Here is a 21,354-nt window from a genome sequence, read left to right on the forward strand (position 1 = left end):
ATGTTGCATGAATGATTCAGGCACATAGATGCTGTGAACAATTAGCGAAGGGAAAAGTAATTGTGGACTGGAAAAATTCAGAAAGTCTTCATGAAGGTAGCCTTGAGCTTTGGAGAATTTGGATGTTATTTTTCAAAATAAGTCATTGCCAGTTTTGATGGACATTTCATTTTATATTTTGCCTGTGTGTTTGTTAAGATATAAAAGTGAATTTAGACATTTTATTATTTTCTAATTGGGGGGCAATTGATTTCTACTTGTCAGAGTGTTATTCTAAATCCGTTTTAAAACATTCATCAATTTTCATTTTTCGTGATCTCTTTTATTTACTATGATCTCTTTAGAACTGGTTTTTATTGTTTCTTCTGTTTTGTTTTTTATTTATTTTTTATTTTTATTTTTTCAATATATGAAGTTTATTGTCAAATTGGTTTCCTTACAACAACCAGTGCTCATCCCAAAAGGTGCCCTCCTCAATACCCATCACCCACCCTCTCCTCCCTCCCACCTGTTTTGTTTTTTAGTTGAAAATTTGTTATAACTTAGTGCCATGATATTTTGAAAAGTCTTATATATCTGTTCTAATATTATTTATGACTACTTCTTAAAAAGTAACGTCTAGGGGGTGCCTGCGTGGCTCAGTCACTTATGTGTCTGACTTCAGCTCAGGTCGTGATCTCACATTTCGTGGGATTGAGCACTGTGTCAGGCTCTGTCCTGACAGTATGGAGCCTGCTTGGGATTCTCTCTCCCTTTCTCTCTGCCCCTTCCCTATTCACATGCTCTGTCTCTCTCAAAATGAATAAACTTAAAAAAAAATTTTTTTAAGTAATTCTTTTATGTCTTTGTGTAATAGAAGTCTACATTCACATTTAATTTTTTTTTTAATTTTTTTTTTTTTCAACGTTTATTTATTTTTGGGACAGAGAGAGACAGAGCATGAACGGGGGAGGGGCAGAGAGAGAGGGAGACACAGAATCGGAAACAGGCTCCAGGCTCTGAGCCATCAGCCCAGAGCCCGACGCGGGGCTCGAACTCACGGACCGCGAGATCGTGACCTGGCTGAAGTTGGAAGCTTAACCGACTGCGCCACCCAGGCGCCCCTACATTCACATTTAAATAGTGGTTAATAATTATAATGTACAGATAAATACAGTATGTTAAATGTAATTTTTCTCTTCCCTTTCCTTGTTCTTCTTTGAAAACAGAGGGAGTTCGTAATATTTCTAATCAGCTTTCTATAACAACCAAGATTGATCGGGAACATCCAGACCTGAGAAACTATGCTAAGCAGAAAGGTTGGTGGGATGGTAAAACGGAGTTTGATTTTGCTGCAACATACTCTTATCTTGACACAGCCAAGATGATGCTTTCACCAGGCAGATACTGTGAAGGCTACAAGCTTCTGAATAAGCACAAAGGTAATTTTATCATTGAAATAATATCAGAATGAAAAATTATATTTTGTCTAGGTATAATGTGGATCTGATAAAATCTGGTTTGGGGGGAATTATTCTTAGTAGAGATATAGTTTTATTAAACTGAAATTTTGTAAACTGATATTGTAAGCTTTTTTTTCCTCTGAGATGACTGAAGCACTATATAATTTTGAGAGGATAATAATTCTTTTATTTTTAAATTTTTTTAAACATGTATTCATTTCTGAGAGAGAGAGAGAGAGAGAGAGAGAGAAAGACAGAGCATGAGCAGGGAGGGGCTGAAGGAGAAGGAGACACAGAATCTGAAGTAGGCTCCATGCTCTGAGCTATCAGCACAGAGCCTGATGCAGGGTTTGAACCCACAAACCTGAGCCTAAGTCAGATGCTCAACTGACTGAGCCACCCAGGTGCCCTTAGACAAATTAGACTTTAGAGCAAGATGAAATACCAGGGAGAAAGAGGGACACTACATAATCAAAGAAAGGTTATTTTAGGCTTATTATGTTTCTCTGGTAAATAGATATGTATCTAACAACAAAACTTCAAAATACATGAAGAACTTGCAGAATTCAAAGGAAAAATAGACAATTTCATAATTATAATTGGAGACTTCAGTACTTCTCTTTTAGTTATCAGAAGAACCACTGGACAGGAAATCTGCAAGGATAATAAAAAACCTGAATAATACCATCAACCACTATATCTAACTGATTATTTATAGGATACTCCACCCAACAACAGTGTAACATATATTCTTTTCAAGTGCACATCAAACATCAAGATTACCCATATCCTGGGTCATAAAACAAATCTTACCAAATTTAAAAGAAACAGTGAGCAAAGGATGGTTTCTGGTGATAATGAAATTAAATTAAAAATCAATTTTAGAAGGATATCTGGAAAGTCCCCAAATACTTGGAAATTGCACAACATACTTTTAATCTATGGGTCAAAAAAAGAAGTCTCGAGGGAAATTAGAAAATATTTGGAGTGGAATGAAGTGAAAATGAATATACCAAAATTTATGGGATGCAGCAAAATAGTGCTTACAGAGAAATTTATAGCATTTAGTGCTCACAGAACATAGTAAGAAAGGTCTTAAATCAATAATATACTTAAACTTTCAACCTTAAGAAATGAAACAAAATGGAGGCGCCTGGGTGGCTCAGGTGGTTAAGCGTCTGACTTGGGCTCAGGTCACGATCTCCTGGTTTGTGAGTTTGAGCCCCACGTCAAGCTCTGTGCTGACAGCTCAGAGCCTGGAGCCTGCTTCGGATTCTGTGTCTCCTCTCTCTAACCCTCCCCCACTTGTGGTCCATTTCTCCCTCTCTCAAAAATAAAAAAACATTAAAAAAATTTTTTTAAATAAAAAAAAAGAAAGGAAACAAAATGAATCAAACAAACCAAACCAAACAAAAATCCCAGTCAAGTAAGGAAATAATAAAAACAAGAGCAGAAATCAATAACATTGAAAATAACAAAGCAGTGGAGAAAATTGATCAAACCAAAAGCTGGTTCTTTGAAAAGAGCAATAAAATTGATACACTGTAGACAGTTTGACAAAGAAAAAGAGGAAAACAACACAAGTTATATGTCAGGAAGAGAAATATCATTATCAACCACAGCACAATAAGGAAGGTAATAGAGGAATACTACAAACAGCTCTAAGTGTATTCAATAAGTAAAGGAAATGAACTAATTCCTTGAAAGCCACAAACCACCAAAACTCACCTAAAAAGAAATAACTCTTGATTTGGCAGACAATTTAATTGGTTGTACTCAATCTGTAAACCCAACGGGCGGGCAACTCAAATTTCAGCTAAGTTCTTTCATCTTTAGCTGAGCTGCTTGCAAACTGCCTGACATGGCGATTCACACAGCAGATGAAGATTTGGGCGGGTTTTTTTTTTTTCCCACAGAATTTGTGGGTTCTTCTCTGTAACTCCATCTTTTATGGGATTCCTCCTTCCCTTTCTAGTACCTGTGGTTGACCTCTGGTTCTTCAAGCCAGAAAGACGGAGATTTTCTGTAAATACCTGCACAATACTGCACAGCATTGACTGTGGCCTTCCCTTGAGCTAAAGCCAGAACACAAATAGGAAATTTATCCTGTGTTTCATCCCATCTTCCAAATGTCCCCCTCCAGAATTTTCCTGCTTTTGTTCACTGTAAAGAACCTTCAGGTAGTCTGTATTTTTTTGAGAAAGAGAGAGGGTGCAAGTGAGGGCAAAGAGAGAGACGGAGGGAGGGAGAGAGAGACAATGAGAGAGAGAGAAGTGGGGCTCACCCAAAGTGGGGCTTGTGTTCACCCAAGTGGGGCTCAAGCTCACCTGATTCAGGACTCGAACCCATGATCTCTCGGGATCATGCCCTGAGCCAAAGTCACATACTTAACCGACTGAGCCACGCAGGTGCCTGAGAGTTTGTATTACATCCCAAGTTTATAGTTATCTAAGGGAGGGTTGGTCTGATAGGAACTTACTTAGCTTAATTGAAAGCAGAACTCCTTCCTATGTTATTTAATATTCTATGACATTATTTTACTTATAGAAATAGAAATATATTCACATGATTCAAAATCCACAGGTACACAAGAGTATACAAGAGTATATTCCTACTCTGTCTCTAGATACTCATTTCTTTTTTCCGTAGGTATTCCCTTATGTCTTCCGGATATAATATATGCTTAATGAAACAAATATGTGTATGTAATTTTTTCTTTTTTCTTTTTTTTTACAGAAATGGCAGTATGCCATATACACATTTCTGCACATAACTTTTCTTTAGTTAGAAATATATAATATAGATAATTCTGTTTTGATATGTACAGAACTTTCTCATTTTTAAAAGATGCACAGTATTCTAGGGGCGCCCGGGTGGTTAAGTGTCCCACTTCGGCTTGGGTCATGATCTCGTGGTTTGTGAGTTTGAGCCCCATGTCGGGCTCTGTGCTGACAGTTCAGAGCCTGGAGCCTGCTTCAGATTCTGTGTCCCCCCCTCTCTCTGCCCCACCCCTGCTTGTGCTCAGTTTCTGTCTTTCAAAAATGAATAAACATTAAAAAAAATTTTTTTAAAGATGCATGGTATTCTAATATTGTGATATCTTGTTTACTTCCATATGGTTGTATTATAATCATTATATAGTAATGATTGATTGTATGACTCATACTTTAGTTAACAAATTCCCCATTATCTAGGTTGTTTTTAGTTTTTCAGTACTGAAAATTATGTAATATGCTTATACCTTATTTATATTCTCATTCATGATTATTTTCCTAGAATATGTTTCTAGAAGTAGAATGTAGGGTCAAAGCATATGCATGTTTAAAGGCTTTTGAAACACATTGTCAAAATGGCCACCAGAAAAGTTGCATCAAATTAAATTTCTACCAGCAATATCTGAGTGCCGTTCTAATATATTTATCAATGTAGGATATTATTTTTGTTCAACCTTAATAAATTGTGTAGGCAAAAATGACATGTTACTATTTTATTTATTTATTATTTTTTAAATTGTATGGTTTTTATCTTTATTTTTCTTTTCTTCTATCTCTATTTTTACCCTATTCTATAAACAGTTTTTAAATATCTCATTGCCTTTATTTATTTTTAATTAATTTTTTAATTTACATCCAAGTTAGCATATAGTGCAACAGTGACTTCAGTAGATTCCTTAATGCCCCTTACCCATTTAGCCCATCCCCCCTCCCACACTCCTCCAGTAACCTTTGTTTATTCTCCATATTTAAGAGTCTCTTATGTTTTGTCCCCTTCCCTGTTTTTGTATTATTTTTGCTTCCTTTCCCTTACGTTTATCTGTTTTGTATCTTAAAGTCCTCATATGAGTGAAGTCATATGATACTTGACTTTCTCTGACTAATTTCGCTTCGCATAATACCTTCTAGTTCCATCCATGTAGCTGCAAATGGCAAGATTTCATTCTTTTTGATTGCCGAGTAATACTCCATTGTATAGATATACCACATCTTCTTTATCCATTTATCCATCAATGGACATCTGGGCTCTTTCCATACTTTGGCTATTGTTCACAGTGCTGCTATAGACATTGGGGTGCATGTGTCCCTTCAAAACAGCACACCTGTATCCCTTGGATAAATATCTAGTAGTGCAATTGCTGGGTCGTAGGGTAGTTCTATTTTTAGTTTTTTGAGGAACCTCCATACTGTTTTCCAGAGTGGCTGCACCAGTTTGCATTCCCACCAGCAGTGCAAAAAAAGATCCTCTTCCTCCGCATCCTCACCAACATCTATTGTTGCCTGAGTTGTTAATGTTAGCCATTCTGACAGGTGTGAGGTGGTATCTCACTGTGGTTTTGATTTGTATTTCCCTGATGATGAGTGATGTTGAGCATTTTTTCATGTGTCAGTTGGCTATCTGGATGTCTTCTTTGGAGAAGTGTCTATTCATGACATGTTATTATTTTAAAATATAGATCTGTTACTAGTAAGATTAGACATATTCTTATGTTTGTTAAAAAATTGTGATTTTTAAATTGCCTGTTAATTAATATATCTTTCCATTTTTATATTTAGTTACTACTCTTTTTTTTAAAAAAAATTTTTTTTTTTCAACGTTTATTTATTTTTGGGACAGAGAGAGACAGAGCATGAACGGGCGAGGGGCAGAGAGAGAGGGAGACACAGAATCGGAAACAGGCTCCAGGCTCTGAGCCATCAGCCCAGAGCCCGACGCGGGGCTCGAACTCACGGACCGCGAGATCGTGACCTGGCTGAAGTCGGACGCTTAACCGACTGCGCCACCCAGGCGCCCCAGTTACTACTCTTTTAAAAAATGTTTATTTATTCATTTTGAGAGAGTTAGAACATGAGCAGAGGAGGGAGCAGAGAGAGGAGAGAGAGAATCCCAAGCTGGCTCCCCATTGACAGCACAGAGCCTGATGTGGGACTCAATCTCACAAACCTTGAGATCATGACCTGAGCCAAAATCAAGAGTTGGATGCCTAACTGACTGAGCCAGCCAGCCTCCTCTAGTTACCACTAATTCTTAAAAAATAACTTGTAATGTATCTTTGTCCCTTTGCCTCCGAAGAACTCCAGAAAAACACCTTTTATTTAGATTATTGAGTGAAATAACTACTGAATGGGTCATTCCACTAATATTCCAAAATATGTGACTAATATATTCCTTCACTTGAAGGATAATATGGTTCTGTAAATCAATGAGAAAGCAACTACTCAGAGATCAGTGATTGGTATTTGCCTCTTAGGTATCCATTAAACAAAGCAATTATGTTATCTATTTGGTATAGCAGAAAAAATTTTGTGACTTTTTAGAATGCCTTAATATCATTGTTTTCAAAGTATTTAGTATCTTACTTACATTTTGCTTTCCAGCAAAATGTCTCACCGTTTGAAAGGTTTCCTGTAAAGTTTCTTAATGTTAGTTTGTCATTTAATAAATAGTTTATTTAAATGATCTTTTTTTTTCATGTGGATGGATATGTAGAAAATGCCAAAATGGGGGCGCCTGGGTGGCTCAGTCGGTTAAGCGGCCGACTTCAGCTCAGGTCACGATCTCGCGGTCCGTGAGTTCGAGCCCCGCGTCGGGCTCTGGGCTGATGGCTCAGAGCCTGGAGCCTGCTTCCAATTCTGTGTCTCCCTCTCTCTCTGCCCCTCCCCCGTTCATGCTCTGTCTCTCTCTGTCTCAAAAAAAAAAAAAAAAAGTTAAAAAAAAAAAAAAAGAAAATGCCAAAATGTGTTATCCCAAGGATTATAATTTTAGACTTACTATTGTTGTAAAAGTAGAGACGGAGTAGCAATTGCAGCATATCTATTCCCATTTACTAAAAGCTATCAAGGGCTAGACATTGTGCTAAGTGATTACATTATGTTCTCCAGGGAACTATGAATTGGGTATTAGCTTCATTTTATGAATGAGGAAACTGCTCGTTTATCTCCTCTATGAAACTGAAAAAAATGGACTCTCTTATTTGAACTTACATTTCTCTCAGCATCTAGTTCAGTGTCTTGCAGTAATATGTTGTGTGTGTTTCATAAGTATTTTTGATGAAGTTAACAAAGGATTGTTCATTGGATTAAGCCATAACTTACAGATAATGTAACAAAGATTGCTGTTGTGTACTTTTTTTCTGGCAATAAATTTAGAGGCTCAGGACATAAATTAGCAGGTATTCCTTTTAAAAAATGAAGAATAACAACACATAATTCAGGTGGAGAGGAAAATGTCAGGAATCGTAAGGTTTAGGGTAATTGGACAAAAGAAAAAATAGAGGTAATTATAAATTAATTAGCAACTGCATCAGAATAATTAATTCTGTTATATTTAACTACAAAATAACTGAGTTATAGATTTAAAATGCATACATGATTATAGCAAGACTTGCATCTGACATGAAACTTATTTTTCTTCCCAAGTGTAAAGTACAGTTCATCCAGCTTTCTGTGCTTTGCCAAAAGAATAAATGTCTTCCCAATACTTTCATAGAAAATTGTCTACTAGTACATTATAGTTAATTTTTCCTATGATTTTTCTAGATGGAAGAGCCTACCTCTCGTCTTTCCAGCTACCTGATAGCTATTAACTGTGCTGCATGTATATCCAAATTGTATCTATATTCACTCATGTATTTTAAATAACTAGTTTAAATTGCAATGAAATTGCACCCTGTGTTTTGCATTCATTTTACTGAACCCTGCTACTGCGATCTCAGTACTTATTCAATGCGTGCTAGTGGATTACTTATAGCTATCCTAGTCAAGTGATCATGTAAATCCTCCCTTCATTTTGAGAATTGCAGGTTTTGAATACAGAAAACATTTTCATAATACCTATATTATTGCAGTGTTATGGTTCTGACACTGTTTTCATTAAAACTTGCCATTTATAGGAATTTAGATTTGAATCATTTTAAAATCTCACTAGGTGCAGAAGCTATGTGTCTGATAGAAGTGGATAGATAGAAGTTGCTTTATTGTTTAGTTTTAATGTGAAGGGCTGTTTTCAGGTACACCCCCTTTTTTTTTCTTCCTGCATTTTCTCAAAATTAACAGAAAGATTTGCTCCTATAACAAGTTATCTATAAATTATTTTTCTTGAATTTGAAGTCATAGCTATCCTGTGGAGAAATGGAAAATTTGCTATTAACATAAAACAGTTGGTAACATGTTGACTGACTGAGGACGGAACATAATTTTATATGGAAGTCAGTTTTATTTTAATTTGAAATGTCACAGAATCACATCTTGAGTACAGACTTGCTGTAAGCTTTTTTCTTTTAATTATTCCCATATATCATGGGAATGGGAGGGGGCAGAAATGCTTGCTTTTCATGCTTTCTTTGTGGGTTATTTCGTTTTTTATTCCTTTACTGTCATTGTAGTAGGGTATTAGGAGAGAGCAAACAAATAGCTGTGGTCAACCATGTTGAAGTTACTTGTTTCTTTAGAACTAATTTTAATGCAGTAGTCAAACATTTCCTCTTTTTTTTTTTTAAGTTGACTTATTTATTTGTGAGGAAGAGAGAGAGAAAGCAGGGATGGGCACAGAGACAGAGGGAGAGAGAGAATTCCAAGCAGGCTCTGTGCCATCAGTGCAGAGCCTGATGTGAGGCTCAAATTCACAAATCGTGAGATCATGACCGGAGCCGAGACCAAGGGTCAGATGCTTAACTGACTGAGCCACCCAGGTGCTCCTAAACATTGTCAATATAAAGTATCTGAAAATATCTGATACCAGGAACTATATGTTTTATGGGTTTATTGTAACTGTACTTGTTCCAATATGGGTCTATCATGTTCATTACTGTTATTGAGAAAATGATACTACGTGAGGGTAAAAAGAGACTGGTGGGAGGCACAACAGTGGAGGGTTAAGAGCACAGAGCTGGACTTCTGCTTCTGGTTATTAAGGAGTAATTAGTGTTAGACTAACCTCCCTCTAAGAATACCTATAAAATCTGGAAGAATAAAACAAAAAAGCTGGAGGAATAAAAGCCACTGTATGAAGGCATAGGTGAATGCCTGAAACAGTTAGGACATGAGGGTCTAGGTTCAACAGATTGAGAAAAGACTATCTACACTCTGAGAAGCACCTGACCTTCTTGTCACAATTTCTCCTTAAAGCAATCATTGACTTCTAAGCGGCACATATGTAGGATGAGACACTGAGAAATCAAGACCAAAGTAGTTGCTAACTGCTTAAAAAGCTAAGTAGAGATGTGGGACTCTCACAAGGCTTTAGGGACAAAACTTAAATTTGATTGCCAATCAAGAAGAGGCCTGGGAAACACCCCAGCCTTTCAGCCCAGAAAAGCTACACTTAGGAGAAAGAAGAAACAGGGACCAGGCCAGTCACAACTGGATCAGTAGGTAATCTACCTATATTCTGTGTGTTTACCAGAAGAAAATTAAATCCTCTGTTGAAAATATGAAGAGCTTCTACAAATTTTCATTCATAGTTTCCAACATTGGGTAAAAAATTATCAGACATGCCAAGTAATAAGACTAAATGACCAAAAACCAAGGGAAAATAGACAATAGAAGCTAACCCATTGGTATCCACAAACTAGCTTTGTCACAGACTAGGAGTCTGGAGTTCTCTCCTGTGCAGCAAGAGAGCAGACATAGAATTGAATACGAGAGAGACTAGTGTCTGGGAGGAGACAAGAGCCCCAAACAAAGCTTTTGTCTGCGTATTTATTGAGCGCTCAAGATCTTACACACATGGTGATGTGAAGAAAACAAGATCTTACACACGTGGTGAACATGAAGAGAACAATCAGATAGTAATTGTTAACTTGTGTGTCTAAGAAGCAAAGGGTCTGGGGGGACAAGTGGAGTTTGTGATCAAAGCACAATAGTATATTGGCACCAGATGGAAAGTAATTTCCTGCAGGTGATATAACAAGTTACGCGTGATTCCATTACAATAATCTCACTAGTTAACCTTGGGCGCTTTCGCCCCATGGTGGCAGCTTTCCACCCTAAACTTTTTTCTAATCCATTTATGTAAATATATGGAATTCTTGAACGTATTTCCCCACATAGCTTTATCAGACAACGACTTAAATTAGTATGTTTTATATGTTCAAGAAAATTAGATGAAGAGATGGAGAATTTCATCAGAGAACTGGAATCTATAAATAGAATCAAGTGGAAATAATAGAACTATAGCATTCTAATTACTGCAATTAAGAATTCAATGGATTGGTTTAATAACAGATTAGACTTAGCAAAATAAATTATTAACTGGAAGATCAGTAGAAACTCTCCTGATTGAAGCAGAGAGATAAAAGTTTAGAAAATATAGATAAGAGTGTGAGAGGGGCACCTGGGTGGCTCAGTCGGTTAAGCGTCCGACTTCGGCTCAGGTCACGATCTCACAGTTTGTGAGTTCGAGCCCCGCGTCGGGCTCTGTGCTGACAGCTCAGAGCCTGGAGCCTGCTTCACATTCTGTGTCTCCCTCTCTCTCTGCCCCTTCCCTGCTCATGCTGTGTCTCTCTCTGTCTCAAAAAAATAAATAAACATTAAAAAAAAAAAGTGTGAGAGCCATCTCAGACTCAGTGAAAAGGTCTCACACATATGTAATTGGAGTCTCAGCAGGAAAGGACAGAGAGAACATGGAGGGGCAAAAGCAATATTTGAAGAGATACTGGCCAAGAATTTCCCAAAACTAATAAAAGTCATTAATCCACAGCTTCAAGCTCTATACACCACAAGAATAAATGAAAAGAAACCATACCTGGGCACATCATAGTAAGATTTCTAAAGGAAAAAGCCCAACCAAACAACAACCAACAGAGAGAAAATCTTAAAAGCAGTGAGAGAAAAGATACATATTATCTTCAAAGGAGCAAATATGGGACTGACCATTAACTTTTTACTAGATGGGAAGGAATCCAGAAGACTGTAAAGGACACCTTTAAAGTGATGAAGACAAATAATGACTAGTCATTTAGAACTCAATACCAGTGAAAATCTCCTCCAAAAATGAAGTTGAAATAAAACAAAATTTGTCAGTAGCCAATTGGCACTAAAATAGTAAGAGTCATTCTTCAGGCAGGAAAAATGATCTCGGATATCAGCAAGGTAAGCAGGAGTGAATGAAGAGCAACAAAAACAGGAAATAAGTGGGTAAAACTAAATGAATATGGAGTATTTAAAATGATAATTTTATGACCAATGGCCATAGCTTCAGTGTTCAAAATATGTCATGCATGGATTTTGTGTAGTATTGAGACTATGCTTCCCACAGGCTGCTCCTTGCCAATGACTGAAAGAGGCAGGGAGACTAAGGAATTCCTGGGATCATGGGAATCCTCCAATGGCCGACTTTGGGTCAAGGAACCCCTGATAGGCTTGCAAAGGTTTTCTTAGATGGTGTGGCATTCTAGGATACTTCCAACTCAACTTTTCTTCCCTCTCAACTTTCCAAACCCAGGTTGGGACTTCCATCATACTCTAGCTTCCTCCTCATTTTCTCTCACAGGCGTTTTCCCTCATAGTCATTTTCCCTAATAAAGTCCTTGTACATTTAACCATATGTCATGGCATCTGCTTCTCGGAAGACTCAGACAAACCCAGTAGAATTAAATGTCTGAGCATAGCACAAAAGACTGGAGGCAGTAAGTGGAGTTAAAGTGTTGTAAGGTCCTTGGGTTAATGGATAATTAATTTAAGGCAGATTGTAATAAGTCAAGAGAAACTAACAAAATGATAAAAGAATGTATAAATAATAAACAGGGGAGAAGTAAAATAATAAACACTTGAAAAATTCAAGAGGGCAAGGAAGGAGAAAAAAGGAAAAATAGCTGGCATAAATAGAAAACTAAAAATATAATGGTTGATTTTGTCCTACATGGAATCTTTCTTTTTTTAAAACATTTTTTAACGTTTATTTATTTTTGAGACAGAGAGAAACAGAGCATGAGCAGGGGAGAGGCAGAGGGAGAGGGAGACTGAGTCTCTCAGACACTGCACTATATGGAATTTTTCTTAATGGTTTCTAGCATTGATGTCCTTTGAGAAAGGTCGTTTTTACTATACCGTAAATGGTTATCTTTTTTTTAAGTTTATTTAATTTTGAGAGAGTGAGTGTGTGAGAGTGTGTGAGAGAGGGGAGGGGCAGAGAGAATGGGAGAGAGAATCCCATGCGGGCTCTGTGCGAACACAGAGCTTGATCTCACGGACCAAACCGAAATCAAGAGCCAGACGCTTAACTGACTGAGCCACCCAGGTGCCCCCAGAAATGATTATCTACATCTTATATTTCTAACTTTATTTTGTAAATTTAAATTATGATGATTCTAGAATCATTCTAAAATAAAGTATGAATTAGGATTCTACCGTTTTCCTCACCACTCAAATGATTATCCAGTGATCCCAGTACTAATGATTAAATGGATTATCTTTCTCTACTGATTTGAAATGTCAACCAACTTGATCAAATTAATTCCTAAGTAAACCCATGTGTAAATTAGATTACTGTATTTGTCCAGTTTTGTTTAAAACAGTGTAAGTACATACAGTAAGTACTCAATACTTGTTGTATGAACAAAGAACAAAATGAGGGAATTTGCAATACTGCTATTTTCTTTTTATGTGGTAGGACAAGGATATCTTCACTACTCTGCCCTTTCAAAATGTTCCTGACCATCCTTGACTGATCATTTTTCCAGATAAATTTTACAATAATTTTATTCAGCTTCTCCTCCCAAAACATTCTTTGAGGTGTGACTGGAATTGAATCAAAACTATAGATTATTTTAGGGGAGGATTGACATCTAATAATATTGCCTTCCTATTCAAGAACAAGATATGGCTGTCCATTTATTGAAATTTTCTTTTGTGTTTCTAAGACTTGTGTAGTTTTATCTAGGTTTTCCATATTGACTTTTTTTGTTGTTAAATCTTTTGTGAAAACTTGTTCTATGCTAGACATGAGATCACATAGCAGCAGATATGATTGATATGGTCTGTGACCTTCTGGAACATAATAACTAGTGGAAGGTAGGACACAGGCAAGTAACAGATAGTATTGTTTGCTATTTGGTCCTTTTCCAGTCTTTACCATGTTGCAGTGTACATCTTGGTGTATTAAGTTTTGTCTGCATTTCAAAATTGTTTCTTTTTTAAAAAAATTTTTTTAAATGTTTATTTATTTTTGAGAGAGAGAGAGAGAGAGAGACAGAGCATGAGCAGGGGAGGGGCAGAGAGACAGAGAGAGAAAGAGACAGAACCCAGAAGCAGGCTCCAGGCTCTGAGCTGTCAGAACAGAGCCTGATGTGGGGCTCGAGCTCACAGACTGTGAGATCATGATCTGAGCGGAGGTCGGACGCTTAATGGACTGAGCCACTGAGGCACCCCCAAAATTGTTTCTTTAGGATGGATTGTAGAAGGGAAGCAGGACCTATAGTATTTGCAATCTTAACCTAAACAAGAAAACAGTTCTCTAGTTCCCTTCTATAGAGCCTAAATAAATTGTTCTCTAATTAGAACATTTTTTCAAAATTTCAAATTGTTATTATTTTATTGTATGTTGATCTTGCGTTCTGTGACTTTCCTCATTGAAATTGTTAGTTCTAGGAGCTTTGGGTTTTTGTTGTTGTTGTTGTTGTTGTTGTTGGGCAGATTCTCCTTTGGGTGGATTCCTTGGGATTTTCTATATACACTATCATATCATCTGCAAATAGGGACAGTTTTAGTTCTTCCTTTCCAATCCATATACTTTTTGTGTCTTTTTATTGCCTTATAGTTCTGGCTAGACCTTCCAGGATTATATTGAATAAGAATGGTAAGAGCTGACTTCCTTGCTTTATTCCCAGTCTTAGGGGGAAAGCATTTAGTCTTTTTATCATTTTTTTAATGTTTAGTATTTATTTTTGAGAGAGAAGGAGACAGAGTGTGACTGGGGGAGGACTAGAGAGAGAGAGAATCTGAAGCAGGCTCCAGGCTTCGAGCTGTCAGTGCAGAGCCCGACTGGGGCTCGAACCCACGGACCACAAGATCATGACCTGAGCTGAAGTCGGATGCTTAACCGACTGAACCACCCTGGTGCCCCAGTTTTTTTATCATTAAGTGTAGTGTTAGCTATAGCTTTTTGTAGATGCTTAACTTTATCATGTTAAGGAAGTTTCTCTCCATTTCTTGTTTGCTGAGAGGTTTTGTAATGAATAGATGTTGAAGTTTATTATTTTTTTGTGTGTCAATTGATACGATTCTCTTTCTTCTTCAGCCTGTTAATATGGTAAGTTACATTGATCTTCACATATTGAACCAGCCTTGTATCCTTGGAATAAACCCAGTTTGGTTGTGGTATATAATTCTTTTTATGTATTGCTGGGTTCTGTTTGCTAACATTTTGTTATGGGTTCTTGCATCTATATTTATGAGAGATATTGGTCTGTCTTGTTTGTTTTGTTCTGTACTGCCTTTGTTTGGTTTTGACATCAGCCTAACAGTGAATCAGGAAGTGTTCCCTCCTTTTTTATTTTGTGTAAGAGACAGTGTAGAGTGCTGTCAATTCTTCCTTAAATATTTGATAGAATTCTCCAGCGAAACTATCTGGGCCTGGGTATTTCTTTTCTGTGGGTTTTTAAACTACAAAGTCAATTTCTTTAATAGTTATAGGGATATTCAAATAATCTGTTTAATACTGAGTGAGTTTAGGTAATATGTGCTTTTCAAATAATTGGTCCATTTCTTCCAGGTTGTTAATTTATGTGCATAGGGTCGCTCATAGTATTCCCTTTTGCTTTTAATGTCTGCAGGGTCTGTCATGATATCCCTGTTTCATTCCTGATATTGGTAATTTTGTAATTTTTGTCTTCTCTCTTTTTCTGTCAGTGTAGCTAGAGGTTTGTCAATTGTATTGATTTTTTTCAAAGAACCAGATTTTTGTTCTGTTGACTTTCTTGTTTTTTCTTCTTTCAGTTTCATTGACATCTGCTCTTATCTTTATTATTTCCTTCTGCTTGGTTTGGGCTTATTTTTCTCTTTTCCTAGTTTGTTAGGGTGGGAGCATGAGATGCAATGGACAAAATTTTAAGTTTTTTCTCAATATTTTATATTTTTGGCTGGTAATGTGAATGGAATATTTTTCTGTTATATTTGCTAAGTAGTTGTTTTTTTATCTATAAAAATTGTTGAGTGTTTTCATTTATTTAAAGGAACACCTCACTGATACTCTATTGAATTGGTAATTTTAAAATCTGTCCTCTAGGGGGGCACCTGGGTGGCTCAGTCGGTTAAGTATCAACTGTTGATTTCGGCTCAGGTTGTGATCTCATGGTTCGTGAGATTAAGCCCTGCATCAGACTCTGCACAGAACCTGCTTGGGATTCTCTCTCTCCCTCCTTCTCTCTCAGAAATAAATAAACTTAAAAAAAATCCTTCAATTCCATCCTCTTTGGCTTTTCGAGTATGTAATTATGTATCAGTGGTCCTACTTCCTTTTTCTAGTAGAATTATACTTTTAGAAATATAAATTTTTTCCAAGCATATAAAACTAGGAGGTCATAGAGGAAAATTGGGGAGAGACTTTCTAAAAAAAAGACCTCATTTTAGTCATACACCAGCTAGCCAGTGAACCAAAGATTGCAGAAAGCTGTGATGGATGGTAGGAGTAATATTCTAGTGTGTGTGTGTGTGTGTGTGTGTGTGTGTAAATAACACATCTTCTTTATCCATTTATCAGTTGATGGACATTTGGGCTCTTTCCATATTTGGCTATTGTTGATAGCACTGCTATAAACATTGGGGTGCATGTGCCCCTTCAAAACAGCATTCCTATATCCTTTGAATAAATATCTAGTAGTTCAATTGCTGGATCATGGGCTGGTTCTGTTTTTAATTTTTGAGGAACCTCTGTACTGTTTTCCAGAGCGGCTGCACCAGTTTGCATTCCCACCAGCAGCGCAGAAGAGATTTCTTTCTCTGCATCCTTACCAACATCTGTTGTTGCCTGAGTTGTTAATGTTAGCCATTCTGTGTCAGTTGGCCATCTGGATGTCTTCTTTGGAGAAGTGTCTATTCGTGTCTTTTGCCCATTTCTTCACTGGATGACTTGTTTTTTGGGTATTGAGTTTGATAAGTTCTGTATCGATTTTGGATACTAACCCTTTATCTGATATGTCATTTGCAAATATCTTCTCCCATTCTGTTTATGCCTTTTGGTTTTGCTGATTGCTTCTTTCGCTGTGAAGAAGCTTTTTATTTTGATGAGGTCCCAGTAGTTCATTTTTGCTTTTGTTTCCCTTGCCTCCAGAGACGTGTTGAGTAAGAAGTTGCTTCGGTCAAGGTCAAAGAGGTTTTTGCCTGCTTTCTCCTCTAGGATTTTGATGCCTTCCTGTCTTACACTTAGGTCTTTCATCCATTTTAGTTTACTTTTTGTATGGTGTAAGAAAGTGGTCCAGGTTCATTCTTCTGCATGTTGATGTTCTGGTTTCCCAACACCATTTGCTAAAGAGGCTGTCTATTCCATTGGATATTCTTTCCTGCTTTGTCAAATATTAGTTGGCCATACGTTTGTGGGTCCATTTCTGGGTTCTCTATTCTGTTCCATTGATCTGAGTGTCTGTTTTTGTGCCAGTACCATACTATCTTGATGATTACAGGTTTGTAATATAGCTTGAAGTCCAGAATTGTGATGCCTCCAGCTTTGCTTTTCACTTTCAGGATTGCTTTGCCTGTTTGGAGTCTTTTCTGGTTCCATACAAATTTTAGGATTGTTTGTTCTAGCTCTGTGAAGAAGGCTGGTGTGATTTTGATAGGGATTGCATTGACTATGTAGATTGCTTTGGGTAGTGTCAACGTTTTAACAATACTTATTCTTCTAATCCATAAGCATGGAATAGTTTTCCATTCTTTTGTGTCTTCTTCAGTTTCTTCCATAAGCTCTCTGATCTGTCTTCCCTTATAGATTAAAGACTTTTTTTTCCCTTGTTGCTTTCATAATCTTTACTTGTCTGTGTATTTTGTGAATTTGACTATGATATTCCTCGTTGATGGTCTGTTTTTGTTGAATCTAATGGGAGTTCTCTGTGCTTCTTGGATTTTGATGTCTGTGTCTTTCCCCAGGTAAGGAAAATTTTCTGCTGTGGTTTGCTCACATAAACTGTCTACTCCTTTTTCTCTCTCTTCATCTTCTGGGACTTCTATGATTCAGATGTTATTCCTTTTTAATAAGTCACTGAGTACTCTAATTTTTGTATCATGCTCTTTTGCCTTAGTTTCCCTCTTTTCTCTGCTTCATTATTCATAATTTTGTCTTCTGTATCGCTGATCTGCTTCATCCATCCTTGCCGCCGTGGCATACAACTGAGATGCAGTCTCAAATGTATTTTACTTCTTTTGTCTCCGCTGAAAGGGATTCTCTGGTGTCTTCTATGCTTTTTTTCAACCCCAGCTAGTATTCTTATTATCATGATTCTAAATTCTGGTTCAGACATCTTGCTTATATCTGTGTTGAGTAAGTCCCTGACTGTCATTTCTTCCTGTTCTTTCTTTTGGAGCGAATCCTTCATTTTGTCATTTTTGAGGAAGAAAAATAATTAATAAAAAAATTAAAATTAAAAAATTAAAAGCAACACAAAAAATCAAATAAAGGAAGCTAGATCCTAGGTGCGTTTTGGCCTGGTTTTTGAAAGAAGCTTGATAGAATAGAGAAAAAAGGGAAAGAACAGAAAAAAAAAGTAAGAAGTGTTAAAAAAATTTAAAAATGTATACAACAAAATAGAATAAAATGAAATGAGGAAAGTAAAGTAGAATTTAAAAAATTACAAAAAATAAAAACTATAGCAAAAAAATTTTAAAAATTTTTAACGGGAAATAAAAATAAAATGTTCTCTTTCTGTATCAAAGAATAAGAAAAAAAATATGGAACACTTCACAAATTTGCATGGCATCCTTGCTCAGGGGCCATGCTAATCTCTGTATCATTCCAATTTTAGTATATGTGCTGCCAAAGCGAGCACTTAGATGTGTTGCTTTAAATGGCTATTTTCTTGTACCACTTTTCTTTTGATAATGAGAATTTCCTGTTTGAAAGCTTTTAAACCTATTCTGAAAGTCTTCCTAAAAGATCCTTTTTGAATTGTTAACTGTGGTTACCTCCAACTGAAATTGGATGAGGGAACTTTCACTTCTGTACATTCACAGAGCTACATATCTGTGTCAAAGTGCATCAATATCAATCTGTCTATCTCTCTATTTCCTAGGACAGTGCCTGGAATTTAGTAGATGCTCAATAAGTATTTGTTGGAGGAATGAGAACTAAATAGAGAAAAATCTCATTTTTGTCTTTAGAGAATTTATAATCTAATGGCAGAGATAGAAGCTATATGTGCAAAAAATCAAGAATGCTTATATGAAAGGAAAAGCTTATTTCAGTTCATCTTAATGGTAAATTTTAATTTGAAGGAGTTTGGGGGCACCTGGGTGGCTTAATCTGTTAAGCGTCTGACTCTTGATTTGCCCAGGTCATGATCTCACCGTTCATCTGCTTGGGATCCTCTCTCTCCCTCTCTCTCTGCACCTTCCAAGCTTGTGCTCTCTCTCTCTTTCTCTAAACATAAATACTTTTTTAAAATGAAGGAGTTTTAATTTGATTCAGGGGGAATTGAGAGTCAAATTTTAGGGAAGAGAATTATGACATGTGAGTAGAAGATATTTGGGCTACGTTTGGGAGGACTGCATTGTGTAAGGGGGTAAGATTCTGCATCTTTCATGAGGTAGTTAGATCCTGAACCACATCTTTGAGCATGGATATGTATAGCAAGGAGCAGAGATGTCCGAAGGCACGATGGCTTTTTAAATTTTTTGGTGGAAATGCCTTGCAAATATGGAATTCTGAGGCTCTCTGTAACCATGGTCATGTTGTGTTGGCTAAAGAGATAAAATAGTTTCTTTTTCTAAAATAAAAAACTCCTTAAAATATCAAACTTTACATATGAAAGCAGAAAACAAAATATAATGCCATCTGTCTTATCACACACAATGGACATTTAAATATTTTAAGTAGTCCAGCAGATTTATGTTCATTAAAATCCCACTAACTAATAATGTGTTTTGTTTCCTTCATTCCCACTCAGGTTACAATTCACACTTTCAGATAAAAGTATTAATATCAGCCACAGAAATTACAGGAAAAGGAGTATTTTATTTTATAAAGAACACCTTGTATAATACTGGAAACCAAGCACTGTATTCTTTTAATATTTGGTTCCCAGAATGGATAGGCTCAGATGATAGTTACTGATATTGTCAGTTCACTGCTAACTAAATACACCTTAAAAATTTTTGTAAGGGCAACGAGATTGAGTGTATTTTGCATTTTTGATTCCTTCTTAGGAAGTTACAGATTTTACCTGATAGTAATGGTTTTGAGATTTAGTGTGTTTTATATTTTTTAAGAAATCTTCCTTATGATAGTGGAATGAGACTAATAGTTATGATACAAGGTTTGTTCGTAGTCAATCTCTAATTTATCCCTATCCCAATATCTAATTTATCCCAATATCTCATGTTATATATTATCAACAGAGAAAGCAGTTCATGATTGCAGCATGTCAACCTGCAAATTCATATGTATTTGATGATTTTTAAAATGATTTTCCTAGGAAATATAACTTTTGAAACAATGATGGAAATTCTCCGAGATAAACCAAGTGGCATTAATATGGAGGGAGAATTCCTGACCACTGCAAGCATGGTTTCTATTTTACCTCAAGACTCCAACCTTCCTTGCATTCACTTCTTTACAGGGACTCCTGATCCTGAGAGGTAAAGTCACAAAATACTGTAAACCAGCAAGGGGTCAGGGGCTAGGATAGTCATCAGTCTGTTGGTGATTTTGCCAGGCTAACTTTTTCTTACACAAATATGACAATAATTTTTGGATATATTTTCTGTTCGGGTGGTAGGCTGCCATTTACATATGTGCATTCCTGCCATAACTATTCTCATTTTTTAGGACAAAAATGTTAATAGTTTCTTGTCTGCAGTTATCCTTACTCTCTTTGGCCAAATATATTTAAAATTGTCAAGAAAAGAAAGTAGATGGTTTTCTTTTGCAGATTTCAGTATTATAATATTAGATGGTTAAGAATACTAAGAAGATTAAATGATGTAGTTGTGCTGGATTTAGATGGTTACTTATCCGCTCATATCTAGAAAATATATGCCTGTAAAACTTAAACTATCAGTAGTTGAAGTTATATCTAAAGTTGGATTTTAGATATGTTAAAATTGTCTTAAGTCATTAGTGTCTCTCATAGAACTTAATGTACATTACATTGAGAAATGATCTTATATTCTGTCAGTGTTATAGTCTTTCATGTTATTAAAGATCATTTCAAGAAGATGGAGTGAGACCTGAGGACACTTTATTAATACTGCTGCTGTGATTTCATTCCAGATCCTAATCCTCAATCTCTGTAACACTGAGGATTGTTCTTACCCTTCAACTATGGAGTTTTCAGTAGAAAATGATGGACTATAATTTCACTGGACACTGTTTCTGTGCCAGGCCCTTCTAACTAGAGGGAATCGTAGAAGATTTAGCATAATGCTAAATATTTTCCTATCCCCACTATCCCCACAAGCCAACTCTATGACTTTTTCTTCTAGATCTGTTTTTAAGCCTTTCATATTTGTGCCAAATGTTTCACAACTATTGGATACCAGCTCACCAACATTTGATCTTGAAGACCCAGTTAAAAAGAAACCACGTTTTCAGTTTAAGCCTGACAGAAGACACCCACTCTATCAAGAACATCAACAGGCATTGGAAGTAATAGACAAAAAGGAGGTATGATTAAATTATATTCTCTGTTTTATCATTAAGAACAGTTTAAAGTGTGATTCAGTCCACGTTTTGAACTTTGGAACTTCACCTTTCTTTCCTTGCTTCATGTAAA

The 21,354-nt window shown here is 36.4% G+C and overlaps 1 protein-coding gene and 1 non-coding gene across 4 annotated transcripts in view; one reads left to right on the plus strand and one right to left on the minus strand.

The window, feature by feature from the left end:
* SCRN3 (secernin 3) overlaps positions 1 to 21,354 on the plus strand; it is a 33,630-nt gene that overhangs the window by 6,990 nt on the left and 5,286 nt on the right. For 2 of the 3 annotated variants that reach the window (XM_086718926.1, XM_086718927.1), the window contains exons 5-8: positions 1,209 to 1,421; positions 14,193 to 14,231; positions 20,056 to 20,218; positions 21,065 to 21,245. In XM_086718926.1, coding sequence (XP_086575052.1) covers positions 1,209 to 1,421; positions 14,193 to 14,231; positions 20,056 to 20,218; positions 21,065 to 21,245 — 596 coding nt within the window. The remainder of the gene's footprint in view (positions 1 to 1,208; positions 1,422 to 14,192; positions 14,232 to 20,055; positions 20,219 to 21,064; positions 21,246 to 21,354) is intronic. The other variant, XM_025935214.2, reaches the window with a different exon arrangement.
* On the minus strand, positions 18,308 to 18,411 carry LOC112849030 (U6 spliceosomal RNA). Its single transcript, XR_003222481.1, has one exon. It is a non-coding gene; the product is annotated as a U6 spliceosomal RNA (small nuclear RNA).

This window comes from Puma concolor, chromosome C1 (genome assembly GCF_028749965.1).
Source record: "Puma concolor isolate L17-30 chromosome C1, mPumCon1.1.hap2, whole genome shotgun sequence".
Lineage (NCBI taxonomy): Eukaryota > Metazoa > Chordata > Mammalia > Carnivora > Felidae > Puma > Puma concolor.